Here is an 18,755-nt window from a genome sequence, read left to right as displayed (position 1 = left end):
ATGCAGATTATCTATGCAACTGGGTGGTATGGTTACTATCATCATCATTGCTATCTTTAGGAAGATAGGGTTACTTATCTGCAAATAGGTAAGCATCATGTATACTGAACTACAGAATACTTCCACCCTCTCCCAATGTGTAAATCCTGATCTGTACTCAAAAAACCAGACAAATGATTATGTTTTCTATTGCCATTCAGAGGCCAATATGTGCTGGAGGAAGGATGTGGAGTTTAATTACCTATCTTAGAAAAGAAAACAATATTTGTAACTGGTAAAGAAGCTCTTCATAAAAGGGCATAGTTGGGGCTGTGGTTTCTAGCTTAATCTTTACCTCTTCAGTAACTGCTAGCAAAGTCCATGTTCTCTAAGTTGGAGTCTGAATGCCTGTCACTTTCAGAGTTAGTAGTCAAAGAAGCGTAGGGACTATACCATACAATGCCTGGATCCCTTTGACATCATCCTTGGGGAGGCGAAATCCGTAGGGATGCTTGTACTTATAAGTCGGATACATCAGTGCTGATGGATCTGTGGAATGGGCCAGGCCCAGTGCATGGCCAAATTCATGAGCAGCAACAGTGAATAAATTGAAGCCTAAATAATATGAGAGAGAAAAAGACAGCATCAACACAGATTTTTGTGTTCTCCATCTTCTGTCTTTACAGGATCATTTATGCTACTATTATAGCTAATTCATTTCTTTTTCATTATTATTCAAAGGTTTGTAGGTTATTCAGGCAGTTTGCTTTGCTGACTTTAGTTTTTTCCACCTTGGCTAGAAGGGGGCGTGGGAGGAGTGGAAATGTAAATCAATTCATTCTGCTTATTGTCGGTGACTCTGTCCTATGAAATGATAAAGACGGTCCTTAGTATTAATAGTGACAATGATATTTAGAAGTAATATGTACAGTTTGACCATCAGTGCTTTACTAGTTCCCTTCTACCACAGCCATTGCCTTCTTGTCCACACAGGCACCACGCTGCAGATTTCCAGGTGACCTGTGTGCTATTCTGGGACTTTTATACCCAGCCCAATCAACTTCTCAGGGGAGTATGGAGTCCCTCAGATCATTTCTGAACATAGCCTGTTTCCAAGCATAAATAAGGAGCAATAAATTCTATGTAGTTTAAGAAAAAGAGAGCTGTGTGTTGAGGAGGTGATTGCTGATTCTGGAGATTATATATGCTATGAAACAGAGATCAGACAAGTCTATAGCACACTGAGAGTGGATCTTTTCCCTTATGGTGTTCCCTTTCGGATTTTTGGCTTACTTGTTTTTCCTAGTCAGCCCCCCTAGTTAAAGGGTGGCTTGGGACGTTGAACCTCAAGGTTTCATGATGGAGGCCCAGAAGAAGGTACAATATTTTCCAGGTTATGGTGAATTGTGCATATATACCATTCATTCCCATAGTCCACTTCTCAGCATTGTCGAAATGTGTATCTCCTCCCAGGCCTTCTCCAGGTGCAAATGCATGGGCCAGAGTCCCTCGAGGACCATCGAATGGGTAGGAATCCCCGTGATCTAAATAAGTAGGGAGAAATGCCAACAAGGATTGAGTCCTTCTAGCAATTTTGAGGGGCACACAACACTACAGAGAATGGACAACTTTGCAGTATTCACATGTCACTGAGTTACCTGTCATTGAAATATGAAAAAAGCTGTTTTGTCCTTCAAAGACAGTAACGATTAGAAATACAAAGCTTTTTGTGTTTTTTTTTTTTTTTAAATTCTATTGCAACGTGTGTTAACTGGCACGTGGCATACTGTGAACTGTTTACATATCATAGGTTGCAAAAGGAGAAAGAGCAGAGTCATTTGACATCTCAAGCCACTTTTTGGAATGTGACCCTGTTGACAGAGTGTGGCTTTCACTATGTGATTCAGGAAAAGTAAATTGAGCAAGTGTGTGCTTTCTGTTTCTATAAACCAAAAAACCCATTGCCGTAGAGTTGATTCCAACTCATAGTGACCCTGTAGCACGATATAATACCATTTAAGGAAATGCCGAAAAAAAAAAAGAAAGAAAGAAAATTTCTCTGTATCTACTTTGGATATAAAACTTATGAAAGTAGTAAAGATGTCTATAAAACCCTAACATTTAAACTTTATGTTTAGCTTTATTATCTAGATTTTAATTAATTGTTCCTTAGAAATTTAATAGAAAAGGATGAAAAAAGGAAAATAGTAGAAGCTACATTTCACAATATTCCAGAATTTTAGTGAAGACACCTTGTTTTGTGTTGTTTTTTAAAAAACAAAACAAATCCCAGTTCTGGTATGCTACTCCCCCAGGTCCCAGTGCCGTGCAGTTAATAGGTTGTGTGCCCTGAGGACCTAATGCAATGGCAGCACACTTCCCAGTGCACTTGTGTTTTAGGGGACAAGACACCAGCTTGAAAGATCAAGGCAGAGCCAGGTGTCATCTCCAAGGCCCTCAAAGCTGCCCAAGTTGTGCTGCCCTGACATTTCGTGGCAGTGGCCTTGGTCATCCAGGAGGAACAGGAGACCCAGAGTTAGTGCTGTTAGTGCTCTGGGCCAGGCCACATCCAGGGCTTGCTTAATCTTCTTTCTCCTAGTGCCTAAGCATTTTTTACCCTAGTGAAATCAGATAAAAATTAAGATCAAGGCTTGAATGGACTGGGACAAATATAGAAGCGTTATGTATGGAGGGGGAGAGGCAATGGCAAATGCTTACTTGATTCTTAGGAAGCTGAGAAAGGCGGGGAAATTCACAGGCCATGTGACCTTGCCATTATCTACTAACTGGACAAGTTTCTCTAAAAAAGGGCTCAGAGTTCTTCACCAATTCTTGTGCAAACTTATGCCTCTACTCCTTACCAGGTGGTGGGGTGGAGAAGAAGTGGGCCAAGTCATAGGCAGACCTCACAGACACCAGTCAGGGCTGGCTATTCCCAAAAGGAAGCCTGCAAGTTGTGTGAAAGACAGCAACTCTCCTAACCATTGCTGCAGAGGGAAAAGCTGTGTTAGGATCACTGTGGAATTGACTGTTTCAGTGAAAATATAAGGTAGGAGATTCTTGGCTGTTATTGAATGGGTATATAGCAAAGAACATAATAGTGGTAATGGGATGAGGTCAGGTGGCCTTCTAGCCAATGTTGTTGTTGCTATTGTGTGATGTTGAGTTGATTCTGACTCACAGAGACCCTCTAGGACAGACTAGAACTGCTCCATAGGGTTTCCTTGACTATAATCGTTATGGGGGCAGATCACCAGGTCTTTTCTCCCAGGGAGTGGCTGGTAGGTTTGAACCACCGACCTTGTGGTTAGCAGCTGAATGCCTAACCATTGTGCCACCAGAGCTCCATTTCTAGCCAATAAGAAAGTTAAATCTCAAGAATTTGTCCCCTAACAGGGCAAAGGAGTCCCTTGGTTGGTGCAAATGGTTAACACACTTGATTGCTAACCAAAAGAGTGGCAGTTCGAGTTCAAGTCTACCCAGAGAGGCCTTGAAAGAAAGGCCTGGCAATCTACTGATAAGTCAGCCGTTGAAAACCCTATGGAGCACAACTCTACTCTGACACATGGGGTCGCCTCGAGTAAGAGTTGACTCAATGGCAACTGTTTTCTCTTTTTTACTAGTGTTATGGTTTGAATTGTTTTCCCCCCAAAATGTGTGTCAACTTGGCTAGGCCATAATTCCCAGTATTGTGTGGTTATTCTCCATTTTATTTGATGTATTTATCCTTTTTTTTTTTTTTTATTCTATGTGTTGTAAATCCTAACCTCTATGATGTTAATGAGGCAAGAGTAGAGGGAGTTATGTTAATGAGGCAGGACACAATCTATAGGATTAGGTTATATCTTGAGTCAATCATTTTTGAGATATAAAATAGAGAATCGAGCAGAGAGGAGAGGGACCTCCTACCACCAAGAAAGAAGAGCTGGGAGCAGAGTGCGTCCTTTGGACTCAGGGTCCCTGTGCTGAGAAGCTCCTAGACCAGGGGACAATTGATAACAAGGACCGTCCCCCAGTGCTGACACAGAGAGAAAGCCTTCCCTAGAGCTGGTGCCCTGAATTTGGCCTTCTAGCCTCCTAAACTGTGAGAGAATAAATCTCTCTTTGTTAAAGCCAACCACTTGTGGTATTTTTGTTACAGCAGTACTAGATAACTAAGACAACTGGTAATAGGGCAAAACCATGATGAAAACTGGTTACATTGAATCCCTTATGAAGCTGAGTCTGATGATGACAAGAAATGCCAAGAACTCCTCTGTTTCTATTTTATGGCGGTAAGAACCAGAGGGCTTTGTCGAGATCTCGACCTCTGCCCATCACACCATTGTGTAAGGAAGATTGTGCTAATCAGATGGGTTAAATATTGTAGAAGGAACAGTATTGGACCAATTCTCCCTTGGATTAGTAGACAAAATCCAAGAAGCACCACAGTACCTCCAGTTTCAAAAGAGATCATTATATCTGCTTCTCCCGAGTTTAATTTTACAAAGCTCAGAGGGATGGCACTGCTCCAGGCCCGCAAGGCCATCTCTACTGCTTTGTCCACATCGGCTGAACTCATGGAAGGTGTGTATTTGGCTATTCTGTGAAAATAAAGGGAACATGTTTTCCTTTCAGAAAATGCTTCTAAATGAAGAAGGCAACAATTACGTTACAGATTGTATTATCAATAAAAATATTGAAGATAAACCTACAATTTAGGTTAGATTTTTTTTCCCTTCAGAACAATAATTCTTATTTTGCTTTTCTGTTTGTTAAAATGCTGGACCATACTAGACAGCATGAAACATGAAGGGGAGAAACGAGAGAAAATTGAGAAAATCTGGGGCTGAAATAACTTGGCTTTTATTGTTATTATACTACCACTAATTATAAAGAATAATACCTTCTGTAACTTTACAAGTAGCAAGAGCTCCGTTTTCCCTAAAGTGGTTTTAATTGAGAAAGGACCTCTTTATCCCCAAAAGGGACTGAAAATTTCCTATTGTAAAAAATATATATAAATGTGAAGTTTTGAGGTTTTGCAAATTGTCATTCGAAAGCCATTGGGTTTTCCCTAGGGCCGCTGGGGAATGTCTTTTCTAAAAAGAATGCGTTTCTTAAAGAAGTGCTAACTTTTAAAAAGGATGCTCACTCAGACTGAAAAATGGGTGAGCCGTTCAGCAAGTCTTCTTGTTAGAATGACATGTGAAGGTAGAACAGTGTAGAGCTTTTTGGACAAACAGTGGGTAGAGACAGAGTTAGTGATTTTCCAGGACTTATGTTCTGGAGCCCAGGGGCTGGGGGTTTTTCACAACGTGAAAAGACATAGTAGGAGAGAGAAATTTCCACCTTGGACCTTGGGCTGGGCTGGAATACGGGTGCAAAGGGAGAAGCCAGCTCTATGAGTCAACAATCTAGAGTAATCTCAGAGCAGGAACTGAGCATATTTTCTCTCCTTGTCCAGCTCCTAGTCCAATGTTTTGCACATAGTAGGAGCTTAGTAAATACTTGATAAATGGATGAATTAATGAGTAAAAGCTGGTGGTTTAAGGGTCTGCCCAGTGGTTCAACTTTAGGACCTGTGATAACTACCTGGGAAGTGTGTTAAATGCACAGCTATGGCCCGGGGATCTGCATTTTAACAGCTATCCTAGGTTATTCTAATGTAGGTGGTGCAAATTCAACTAGAAACCAACAGCAGTAATCCTGAGGTCTAAAAGTGAAAGGACCATGTCTTGCAGCAAACCCCCAAAACCTGTTGCTGTTGGGTCCATTCTGACTCATAGTAACCCTATAGGTTGGAATAGAACTGCCCCACAGGGTTTCCAAGGAGTGGCTGGTAGATTCAAACTGCCAACATTTTGGTTAGCAGCCGAGCTCTTAACCACTGCGCCACCAGGGTTCCATGTCCCACAGAGAGGATGGTAAATAGTTCAGTCTAGAACTGGAGAAGGAAGTTAACAAGGAGATTTTTAACCCCAGGGATTGGGGTCACGAGGAGTGAGCTATAGAGTTGAAAGGGGAAACCAAAAAGACCCTTAAGGGACTATTTAATGCTTTCAAAATATGCCAATCCCACTGCATAATACAAATCAGTAATTTACCTTGACTCTGTGTAGTTAGTACCTTGAAATTCCCTCTCATTAAAGACAAGTCATCAGTATCTTTGAGCTGACTGCATGTCTGGGCTGGAGAAGACAGGATTGGAGAAAGGAATGTCTCCAGAAAAGAGGAGAACGTTGAGAAGGTCATGACTCAGGCTCTAGAGATTGATAAAGCAATAGTCATAACAGCTAATATTCATTGAACACAGACTGTGTGCTGGACACTATTCTAAACACTTTTTAATGTAGAATCTCATTTAATCCTCACTACAACCCTTAAGAAATAGGTAATAATAATAATCTACGTTTTATGATTAGTCAGGATTCCAGCCCAGGCCCATCTGACTCCAAAGCTTATACATTATGTTTTGTCTTTTTTATCCTCAGGATTTGTTCTAAGAAGCTGTCCTGAGATCCAGTAGCTATATGGACAGAGTACTAAGATAGCCTTTGTTGTTGTTGTATGCCAGTAGAGTCAATTTTTAACTGATAGTAACCCCATGTGACAGAGTAAAACTTCCCCATAGGGTTTCTAGGCTGTAATCTTTATGAAAGCAAGTCGCAGATCTTTCTCCCAGGTTGCTGCTGGGTGGGTTTGAACTGCCAGCCTTTTGGTTAGCAGCTGAGCGCTTAACCATTGTGTCACCGGGGATCCTTAAGATAGCCTCTTGTGCACTTTTTGGGAGCCTTGGTGGGCAGTGGTTAAGAGTTTGGCTGCTAACCAAAAGGTTGGCAGTTCAAATCCACCAGCTGCTCTTTGGAAACCCTACGGGCCAGTTCTACTTTGTCCTATAGGGTCGCCATGATGCCCAGTAAGGCTGCTTTTTGTTTTTTGGCTTTTAGTGCCTTTTAGGGGGGATGGGGATGGGGGTGGGGGAGTTGTTCAGGAGCAAGAGCGTATGGGCAGTATGTGTTGAGGGGATTGCCTTGCCCAGGGGTAGGGTTCTTTAATGTATCACAAGCATACTATACTTCTCCAAGTTTCAAATCATCTTGATCTTTGATCTTGTCTTTGCTGTATATAGTCCCAGACTGAAATTCTAGGATACAGTTTATTTTAAGAAAACGACGGAAAAAAACCCACGGATTTATGTAAAATTATCTTGTCTTGCTCTTGATTATCTTATAATCACTGCTATGGTCAACTCCTAATGGGATTTTTCTTTCCCAATGGCTTTGATATTTGTGGACGTCTCAGACCTGAGACCAATAATTGTGTTTAGAGCGCCACCTTCTGGACCCATAGGCTCATAGCAGCTAACAAGTTGCCTAACAATCATCTGACCTCCCTGTGCCTGATTCCTTATCTGAACACTTGATCACCTGGACTCACAGGTTTGCCGGTACAGTTTAGCACCTGGCTCTATGAAGAAAAAAGTTTTGATTTGTAAGGCTTCCCGATTTCCATGTTGTGAATACTCTCTGTCTGGCTAATTTCAAGCTACCAGCTTGCCATCACCAAAAGGGAAGTGGGGAAGAGTTGAGCAGTAACATAGCATTGTATAGTATTGTTTACCATACAGATAAAATAGATGTAAATAACCTCATAAGCATAGATAGTAGTAAAATGGAGTAAAATAATTATGAAGTGTTACGTTTCAATTAACCTTTGTTTATAATATCATTTAATTGTAAGTTTATAAAATGTAACTTGTGTTTAACAACCAGCTCATAAAATTCTTGAAAATTTAACAACTGGCTTACAAAATTCCTGAAAATTTAAAGATGGCTGTTATGAGCCAGCCCAGCACCAGTGCTTGGGCTATTGCAACAGTCTAGACTTTCCCCACCTCTAGTCATCATCCAGGTGTACTCGTTCTAAATACAAAATCTGGTCCTCATCCTAGCCTGGCTCTCCACTGCCCTGGGACGAAGTCCCAACTCCTTAAGGTCGTATTCTAGCTGCCCTCAGGTTGCCTCTCCAGCCTCATTTCCCAGCAGCCCCCTTCCTGCACCCTCTACTCCTACTCATGCGCTGGTTGCAACAAGGCTGCCCCAACACACCAAGCCCTTTTGCTCTCTCCTGCTGTTTGCTAGCTCTGCTTTTCTGCTTAGAAAACCCTTACCATTTGCAAGGCCTGGGGCAAGAATACAAATGGAGGCAACTGGCCAATAGATGTTCCCTTCTCTTCCAACGTCTCTGCCATCTGGCACCATCTACCATCTACCGCTCCTCCAAGCCGAGAGGTCGGCACCCTTGGTTGGCTGGACCTTGGAAGAAGGCCTACACTGGCCCCAGAAAATGGTCCATGCTGCTGGAATAGGGACTCTGGCCTTGGGTACCCAGAACATGGGGAGGACATAGATTCCAGTTGGGTGTGTGCCTTGGGCTACACTCCTTATGCCAGGGGAGGGCAAGGCCAGAGGATCTAGAGGATGACCAGCTAGGGGGTACTCTAGAGTGTGGAGATTGGGGGGACTGGGGCTAAAGATAGACTGTTCCTACTTATCCTTCAAATCAGACTCACGTGTCACTGCTTGCTCAGCAGGTAGGCGAGTGGGTAGCTCCCCCCATGTGCCCCCACAGTTCTTTGTTTAGACCTGTAGTTATGCACTTACCACGTGGAAGTGCAACAACCCGTTTGCATGCCTGTCTCCCCAAAGAACTGTGAGTTCCCTGAGGTCAGAGAAGATGATGCATTCATCTTCATATCCCCTAAATTGAATGCCTACAGCAGGCACTTAAAAAATAATAATTGATTTTTCAAATGGATGAAAAAAGTTAATTTAATACATGAATTTTATCTTATCCTTCTAGTTGAGCAGGTTGTTTTAGGGAAACTGGTTGATAACAGCAGTAAACCGGTTGTTGCTGAGTCAATTCCAACTCATGGCAACCCCTTGTGTACTGGAGTAGAACTGTGCTCCATAGGGTTTTCAATGGCTGATTTTTCAGAGGTAGATTGCCAGACTTTTCTTCTGAGGCACCTCTGGGTAGACTCAAACCTCCAACCCTTTGGTTAGCAGCCAAGTGCATTAACTGTTTGCACCACCCAGGGTTGATACTGTCAGGTTATTATTATTATTTTTTTAAACAGTCAGTACATGTATTGTTTTATGACAATGGTTAACAACCCCACAACATGTCAACTCTGTCCCTTCTCAACCTTGGGTTCCCTATTACCAGCTTTCCTGTCCCCTCCTGCCTTCTAGTCCTTGTCCCTGGTCTGTTGTGCCCCATTAGTCTCATTTTGTTTTATGGGGCTGTCTAATCTTTGGCTGAACAGTGAACCTCGGGAGTGACTTCATTACTGAGCTAAAAGGGTGCCTGGGGGCCATATTCTCATGGTGTCTCCAGCCTCTGTCAGGCCAGTAAGTCTGGTCTTTTTTTGTGAGTTAGACTTTTGTTCTACATTTTTCTCCAGCTCTGTCCGGGACCCTTGATACTGTCAGGTTATTCATCTTGACTAAATTATTTTTATTTAAAGAAAAATGAGTTGTTTCTAACTGGTAAAATTGTCCCTAATGCCTAATGATGGCTAGTCATTATAATCATCCTGACATCATATTTTCTAGTGAATTACCATTGTTAGTGTCTAAAGGTCAGACCGAAAACATTCTTACTCTTTCTTATGGTTGTAATGAGTCATGATTTCATGCGGATCGAAGGGAGTTATTTTTTTAGAGAAAAGAAAAAAAGAGAAAGGGTGTTTCTCTCTGAATTTGGAAAGACTCAACCTCATTACCTGTATGTCAAAGTATTTTTTTTCCATTTGGGTTCACCTGGGAAGAGGCGGTAGTTTGCCACATCAGGAACTCCACAGCGAGGCTTCTTGATCACATTCATCGTCCGTTGGTCTAACTTCCCGGTGACTTTGAGGCCAAAGAATGCTTGCAGCTCCTTAATCTTCTTTACCATGGAATTGCCTCCTCTTGCAACCATCTCACCAATCCGGTGTCCTCCTTTATTCGTGTAATACTTGTCAAGATATGCCTGCAATGGAGAGGCAGGCTGACATGTCTATGACATAGTCTCTGGGAAACACTCATGCTCGGATAAGACAGGGGACAATATTCTTGATATATTAAAAATGATGTGTAGAGTATTGTTATGGATTAAATTATGTCCCACCGCCCCGCCACCCTGAAAACAAGTGTTGAAGTCCTAACCCCTGCACCAGTAAATGTTACCTTGTTTGGGGAAATAGGTTTTTTTCCCCCCAAATATTATCAATTAAAATTGCTGAGATCCTACTGTAGTAAAAAAAAAAAAAAAAGTGTTATTAGGAGCGATCAGTCCCTGGAGAAGGACATCATGCTTGGTAAAGTAGAGGGTCAGCGAAAAAGAGGAAGACCCTCAGCGAGATGGATTGACACAGTGGCTGCAACAACCGGCTCAAGCATAACAATCATGAGGATGGTGCAGGACTGGGTGGTGTTTTGTTCTGGGTTTTGTTCATGGGATTGCTGAGTCGGGACCGACTCGATGGCATCTAACAACAACTAGAGTCAGGTAGGTCCTAATCCTAATCCCTGTGAGTAGCGTTTTATGAAAGAGAAGGATAGACATGAAAACAGAGTCACACACAGTGGGTAGACACCATATGAAGATATACCTAGAAGCAGCACAGGAATGCCAAGGACTGCTGGCAGCCATTAGAAGATAGGAGAGGCATGGTACACTTCCTGTCTCAGAGCCCTCTGAGGGAATTGATATGACTGATACCCTTATCTGGATTTCTAACCTTCTGAACTGTGAGAAAATAAATTTCTGTTCTTTAAAGTCCCCCACTTTGTGGCATTTTGTTTTCTAGCACTAGGAAACTAAGACAAGTATATTTCCATATTTGAAAAAATTAGGTATATCTGCATAGATAAAGCTTAGAATGGTATACTCCAAATTATTAACAATGGTTATCTTTGGGTAGTGGAGATTTTGGATTACGTTTTTTTTTGGGCTCATCTGCATTTTGTAGTTCTTCTACAGTGAATATGTATTTTTGCTTTAATATTTTGCCATTGAAGTTCTTTACCCAATTTACAAAACTCTGACTATCCTGTTTCTCTGATAAACAGTTATAGGTATCATATTTTCATTGTACATTATGCAAGATCAGTATTTTAAATTCTCAGAGGCATTATATTCCAACCTCTCATTCTATACTAAGGCAGAGGGTCATTCTATTTCCCACCTGAGACTTTTAATAAATTTAGGTGCCTTCAGTACATCGTGGGGCGGAGGTTGTTTCTATGGGGCAATTTTGCTAGGACAGGCTCTTTGCCCCTTGAAGCAAGTAAAATTAACCATATACTTTAAGGTTTTTATAAAGGCTTAAAACCTCTTATATATTGTTTAAGGATCCCTGGTGGTGCAGTGGTTAAGAGCTCAGCTGCTAACCAAAAGGGCTGCAGTTCGAATCCCACCAGCTGCTCCTTGGAAACCCCATGGTGCAGTTCTACTCTGTCCTGTAGGGTCACTATGAGTTGACTTGATGGCAATGGTTTTGGTTTGGTTATATTGTTCAAAACACTTTTCTATGACTCAGGGCTAGGTTAGGGTGAAGTGAATAAGGCAGGGCCATGCAAGGGCCGGTCTGGGGCCTGGCTTTGAGCCAGGAACTTCACCTACTTAACTTCTTTCAGGAAAACAAGTGCGTCTAAAGATTTATATACATTTTATCATACATATAAAAAAGTTTATATTTACATATTATATATGTTATTTATGATATATAAATCATGTATTATTTATTTACATATTCTCTATTACCCATATATTTATATAATATATGAATTATGTATATTATTTATTTATGTATATATATTCATATCTGTATATATAAATAATAAAAAGTAGAAACAAACTTAATATTAACAATAGAGGATTTGGTAGACATTATATATCCATGTGAAGTAATACTAGGCGTCTACTAAGGTCACATTTTTGAAAAATATTTAATGACATGGAATAATGCTCTCAATATAATGGCAATATACTGAGAAAAGCAGAAGAGAAATCATTATACAGATTATAATCACAATTTCATAAATAAACTAAACCAAATATTTATACACACATACACATATGTGTATATAAATTTACACATACATACGCATGTATGTAATACATGACGATCCCATGTGTTACAGAGTGGAACTGCTCCATATGGTTTTCTGGGCTGTAATCTTTATGCAAGCAGATCACCAGGGCTTTCTTCCGAGGTGCCGCTGGGTATATTTGAACCACTTAACCTTTTGGTTAGTAGTAGAGGGCAAGCCGTTTGTGCCATCCAGAGACATCTTATTCTTTCCTATATCTCAAAGTTTTCTACAATGAAAGTGGACGTTATTGTTAAGGAAAAAGTAAAACGGAGTATGATTCACTTGTTTGGAGAGGATGCTCCATTTTCTCCCTGGCCTGCACTTGAGAGGAGCTTACACTTTCCCGATGGTAAAAACCTGTTGCCGTCAAGTCGATTCTGACTCATAGCCACCCTATAGGACAGAGTAGAACTGGCCCACAGGGTTTCCAAGGAGCGACTAGTGGATTCAGACTGCTGGCCTTTAGGTTAGCAGCCGAGCGCTTAACCACTGTGCCACCAGGGCTCCTTCCTGGTGGCAGTCTGTTATAAAAGATCTTAGGTGAGATGAGAACCCAAGAGGAGGAAAAAGGAGAGGCGACACAGAGCGCTCTGACCCTGAAGCCTGAGCGAGGTGTCTCTGAAGCAAAGGTGTGACTGTTTGGCTCCATTTCCTTCTCGGGTTGGGCAGTCTTAAGTAATCATGTTATGTTTCTGATCTTCTTTTGTAAGAGGACACTGATTCTATAAGTCATTCCTGTGTGCTCAGGTTGATGCTGTGACAATATGAAGCTCATGGTCATGCCTGAACTGTGCTCTTCAGAGTCAAGCTCTGTGAATAAGACTAGATAGTTCATATTTTCTGAGACAGTTTTTTTTCTTTTAGGTTTATTTAAGCATAATTATTGATCTTTTTTATTGGGATCATGTGAAAATTATATATTAATTTAAGGGGAATTGACGATTTAGTTGATGATAGCGAGTCTTTCTAGCTAAGAATATGGATGCTTTTCTATTTGATTTTAATTTTTGGCTATTATAAATAAAGCTGCTGTAACAATTCTTGTATAAGTCTTTTGGTGGACATACGTTTTCTTTTCTCCTGGATATATACCAAGAGTGAAATTCCTGGGTTGTAGTTTGCTGTATGTTTCTGAGACAGTTTTGACTTTAAACCTTTTGTTCTTTTGTTAGGTTATGTGCTATAGTCTATATTCTAATTTTGGTTTCACAAATCAAGGTCATGTAAGGGAAGATGCTCATGATATATTCAGTGTAAAACATGTTTACAACTCCTATTACGGTATAAGCCATGTTAGTGAACAAAACTGTGTGTGTACGGTTACACAGACAGATACATGGTCATAAACCAGTACTAGGGTGAAGTGAGTGAGGAAGTACCAGAAACTCAGTGATTAAGATAAATAATATTTTAATGCAATATTTTTAAAAATCAAAATTTATGCAAAAAAATCCATGATAAACAAAATACAAAAATTTTAAATAAAGATAGGCTCCAACCCTGCCTCACTTGCCTCACCCTAATCCTGGCCCTGAGTCATAGAAAGGTGTTTTGAAAGACATGGACTAAAGGGATTAACAGTGTTTATATCTGAGTGGTGGAATTAAGAGTAATTTATAAATATGTAACACCCTACAATGTATATATTGTTAGCTGCTGTTGAGTTGGCCTCCGACTGATGTAGACCTCATGCGTAACAGGATTGGATTATTGTGATTCACAGGGTTTTCATTGGCTTACTTTTTGGAAGTAGATCCCCAGCCTTTCTTCCTAGTCCATCTTAGTTTGGAAGCTCTGCTGAAGCTTGTTCAGCATCATAGCAACATACAAGCCTCCAGTGACTGACAGATGGTGGCTGCACTTGAGGTGCGTTGGCTGGAATTGAACTCAGGTATCCCACATGGAGGGTGAGAATTTTACCACTAAGCCATCACTGATTTATATATATATATATACGTGTATATATATAATAGTTTTTCTGCTAGAAACATATAATTTTTGTAATAAAATTTTTAATTTAAAATGTGCAGAAGATGTTAGACCTACCGCTCAAAATGTTAAGACCGGTCATAGTAGACAGGATTTAAACTGTACCTTTTATTTATTTTTCATTGTGCTTTAGATGAAGGTTTAAACTGTACTTTTTAGTACAGAAAAAATAAAATCAGAAACTATTCCTACTTAAAAAGAGAATAACTATTGGTCACTGTGTTCAAATTAATGAATTGTTCCCTACCTGGTGCTCTCACGGAAGCTGGTTCTTATGCTAGTAAAAAGCTTGTCTCGTTGCTTGATAGTTCACGGGTTTTTCATCACCGTCCCCTGCTAGGTTTCAAGCTTCTTCCTGTCAGGGACACTGATTCCTTCACAGATGCAGGCAGGCCCTGTGCCTGGCATATTTCTAGGCTTAGAATAGATGCTCACTTAATGTTCAAGCTCGTTCTCTTTAGGCAAAACAATTGAAAATGTGCTTTCTTGAAGAACTACTGGATATCCTGAGGTACTTGTTGTAAGGTGAATCGATCTTGACTCATAGTGACTCCATGTGACGGAGTAGAACTCCCCCATACAGTTATCTAGGCTGTAATCTCTATGGGAGCTGATCACCAGGTCTTTCTCCCGAGGACCTCCTGGGTGGGTTCAAACTGCCGACCTTTTGGTTAGCGACCGAGTGCTTAACCATTACACCATGAGGGCTCCTTGTTGCTGAGGTACTGAGAGACCAAATTATCTTAGAAATTTTCTTACCAAAGTTGTGGACAAAGTTTTGGTATCCTTTTCAGAATCAAAGTGTTTACTCAGGCACATAGATGCCCACTTAGAATTGCTTCCCTGTTATAGTCTATTACTTGGAAGCTATTGGCTTAGTACATACTTGTGGCACTGGTTCAAAGATGTCAGTACTTACCAGAATTGCCTTGTTTGTCCCCCTCCTCATTCTGCCATTGTTAAAATCATGGAATGTTGGGGTTAGCTATCAGGTGGTCCTCTCTCCATTTCTCTTCCAACATTTGACAGACAGAAATAACGGAGGCCTAGGGGGTCTGTCACGCAGCTAGTGGCTCAGGTCTCCTTCTCAACCCCTCAATATGTGCACTTTTGTCGTGTCCTTCCTGAGAATTAAGAGCTTAGAACTCAGATTTTGGTATGTTTCAAGACAAGATGAAGTTCAAGATATGATTTCTTTAACATTCTTTTTTTCCCCTGAGTCATAGAAATGGACTTGTGGGAATTTTTGATCCTGTGTGACAAATCCCAGGTTCTAGTCCAGGATGAAAAGGAGCCCTGGTTGCAAATGGTTAAACGCTTGACTGCTAACCAAAAGGTTGGAGGTTGGAGTCCACCCAGAGGTGCCTCAGAAGAAAAGCATGGTGATCTATTTCCAAAAAATCAGCCATCGAAAACCCTATGGAGCTCAGTTCTACTCTGGCACACCTGAGGTTACCATGAGTCACAGTCAACTTGATGGCAACTGGTTGGTTGGTTGGTTGGTAGACAGCATGTTACCATTAAATAAATAAACCAAACACCTGCTCATCCTTTCAAGTGTAGATTATAGTGTTCCTCAGTGTTGGAGTGAGAAGTGTACAGTTTTGGAAACATTGTCGGTCTGGTTTTTGCAGGCACAAAAAGTCATTTGTTCTCTCTTAGTGAATGATCTAGAAAGAAGAGAGTTGTGCTTGACCTGATCCAGGCTCCCAGATGATCGGCTGGCTCTGATCTATCTCTGGGACTCATCCAGTACCCATCTTGGCTCAGTCTCTTAACTCTAGCCACACTCCATGCCCTCCCCACCCAGGGTCATTGCACTTGCAGTTCCCTCTGTCTGGATCGCCCTGTCCCCAGACCTTCACATGACTGGCTCCTTCATATAGTTCATGTTCATCTCAGATGTTACTTCCTCAGAGAGGCCTCTCTGGACTACTCAGTTGAAAATGTCCCCCACTGTCCCAATCACTCTCTATTATCTTGATTAATTTTGTTTCAATGTCACTTGTGACTTCCTGAAGTGATCTTGTCCACTTATTGATTGGCTTGTTGATCTCTTCCCTCATCCCCATGTAAGCACCATGAGAATAGGGACTTCGCTTCTTTGTTCACTGATGTTTCTCCGGGACTTAGAATGGACCCTGGGACATAGCACACAGTAGGCATTCAATAAATAATTGTTGAATGAATGAAATGAAGCTGCCCATTTTTCATTTGTTATTTTGTAAGACTGACAGAGTTGTTATGTATTTCTATAAACTATAAGTTGGGAGATTAATTCTTTCTAGTCACTGGAATCATTGTTAGAGGTTTGACCAGACCATTCCAGCCTCCTAAAGAGTGATGAGTCCCTTCCTGGAGCTAATGACGGGGGCTGCTGGAGGCAGGAGAAGGTGCTGCTTGCCAGGTGAAAAGCTTCCTTGCTCCTTGGTTTAAGGTCTTTCTGAGAGTATGTCATAAGGGAGACCAGAGAGTGCTGACTTATTTTAGAGAGAAAGAGGTAAGGAATCACTAAAGGTCTCCAACATACCAAGGCCGCCTCGTTCTTCCCAAACACCCCTAGCAAGGATAGGTTCTGGCTTTATTCTGACATAGACTGATCCAGGGGTTGGCTAATTTTTTTCTGTAAAGGGTCAGATAGTTAATATTTACAGCTTTGCAGGATGTACACTAGCTGGAAAACAGCTATAGACAATAGGTAAATGAATGGGTATGGCTGGGTTTAGACCAAGGACCGTATAGGCTGACCAGACTAGAATCAGGGTCTCTGGCCACCTCAGATCTATTCTGGCCTCAGCATGGCCTTCTGATGAGACACAAAACCTCTGTAGTTCTGAGTCACTGAGTGGCATGAGGTTGGGTGGGGGCAAGATACGTGTGGCACCCAGAGCCCACAGCTAGGTGGCACCAATAAATTACAATCTGAAACTGAATCCAGTGTTCTGAGTTATTTTGAATTTACTTCATCTAAAAGTGGGCTCAAGTCAAAGGAAGTTCAATTCGGCAGGCCTGTGCTGAGCATCCACTGTGCTGGTTATATGCAGGGTCGATATTCAAAATGGTTAGCAGCTGATGTGATGGGGAACTGAGCAATTAGCATGGGCAAGTACTGTCCACAATCTGAAGGGCCATGTGGGTGTGAACTGTGGAAAACCAGCTCTCAATGCGACTACTGCAGCTGTAAACAGGTGTAGCCCAGCAGGTAGGAAAGCAGCCTTGAGGTAGAGTTGGCAATCACAGACTCTCGACAGACAGGGCCCTAGCTCAAAAACATCTCAGCCACACGCCTTTCACTAATGTTGGAAATTCCATCATTAGAGACCCGTCCTTTAGGTTAAAGATCTCCATCTTTCTCTATGTGCAAAAACACTTGGAAGCAAATAAACATTGAGTCATTTTGAGTCACTTCATCTTTGCAAAAATTCTATTATTAATCATTTGTATTGGACACTTTCCAACAGTCAAGGGGGAGATATTTTAAAAGGAAAAAACAGAAGGTGTAAGCAAATAAGGTAGTTCAGGAATATGCTTTAGAAAGGAAAGCACTCACATGAGAAGTGGTTAGGCACCCAGGAAAAACTTGGTCCACTTTAAGTTTTAATCAAGGTTATTGTGAATCCAAGAGTCATTTAAAAAACATGTCAACATCAGAAATCTTTTTGTTGTGACTGCTAGGAAGCTTAGCACTAAATTTCCGATCCACATCTAATATGCAAATCTTACACCTCATTTTGTATTTTTCTACCCTTATTTTTCCTCCGCCATGGTTCCTCAAATACTTCTTTTAACTTTTTTATATCGCATGTATTTTTGTAAGCCACTTCAAATTGTAAGGGACAAGATACCTAGATAAACATTTATTCTTTCATTTACTCAGTCATGCAACACGTGTTTATTGAGCATCTAATATGTACCAGATGCCGGTCTTAGATGCCATCTGTGAGTAGATGGAGATAGTAGCTATTAGACTTTAATGGACTTATAAGATGACTTAAAAAGGATAACAGATTTTTACTTATTTACCCTTTTAGGTTTTCCTGGACAGGGGGAGGAAGAGGGAATTGTGCAAAAATTTACAAACCTGGGCAAGGTGGTAGTTGGTCCTTGAGGTCCTGGAGGTGGCTGCAAATAGGGAGGGGGCTGCAGTGGAAAACTTCAAAGTAGTGATGAAGAGGACAGCGAGACCAGATGCGGGAAGCACCTTCATCTCCTCCCGGTAGCTGGGTAATTATATCAGCCTGGGGGACGACAGACAGTGCACATTTGCACTTCGACCTTGAGCTGCTTTTATAGAGTCGAACAGGTCTGGGCCCTCAGAGCAAGGATGATTCATGTCTCAAACGGTAATTACACAGCTCATTTCTCTCCCTGATGACGGGGTAACTCAACGGTACACAGGAGTCAGAGAAAGCTTCATTCTTTGTGATTTACCAAGTCACAAAGAAGAAAAAAATGTCACTTTTAAGGTTAATAAAGTTTATCAGCTACTTCCACAGACTAGTGCTCGACGAGATTAATTTGAGCCCAACTCAACTGGAACATTTGATTAGTCTTAGTTTAGGGGCCTTTTCACATTCTGATTGCAGAAGAGGCGAATGATTAAAATATAAATTAATCTGATCTTTCAATAATCCTGAGCTCCCCACACATTCAACCCAA

The 18,755-nt window shown here is 41.2% G+C and overlaps 1 protein-coding gene across 1 annotated transcript in view; it reads right to left on the bottom strand.

The window, feature by feature from the left end:
• The window catches only part of MMP20 (matrix metallopeptidase 20), a 50,718-nt gene extending 32,408 nt beyond the window's left edge, over positions 1-18,310 (bottom strand). The window contains exons 1-5 of the mRNA XM_004385860.1: positions 18,178-18,310; positions 9,752-9,999; positions 4,414-4,562; positions 1,398-1,523; positions 433-594 (exon numbers count right to left, since the gene is read on the bottom strand). Of these exons, the coding sequence (XP_004385917.1) occupies positions 433-594; positions 1,398-1,523; positions 4,414-4,562; positions 9,752-9,999; positions 18,178-18,303 (811 nt within the window). The 5' untranslated portion in view covers positions 18,304-18,310. The remainder of the gene's footprint in view (positions 1-432; positions 595-1,397; positions 1,524-4,413; positions 4,563-9,751; positions 10,000-18,177) is intronic.
• Between the last annotated feature and the right edge of the window lie 445 nt (positions 18,311-18,755).

Source organism: Trichechus manatus, unplaced genomic scaffold (assembly GCF_000243295.1).
Source record: "Trichechus manatus latirostris isolate Lorelei unplaced genomic scaffold, TriManLat1.0 scaffold00148, whole genome shotgun sequence".
Classification (NCBI taxonomy): Eukaryota; Metazoa; Chordata; class Mammalia; order Sirenia; family Trichechidae; genus Trichechus; species Trichechus manatus.
Note: the sequence above shows the minus strand (reverse complement) of the source record. Positions and strands in the feature narration are given on the sequence as shown.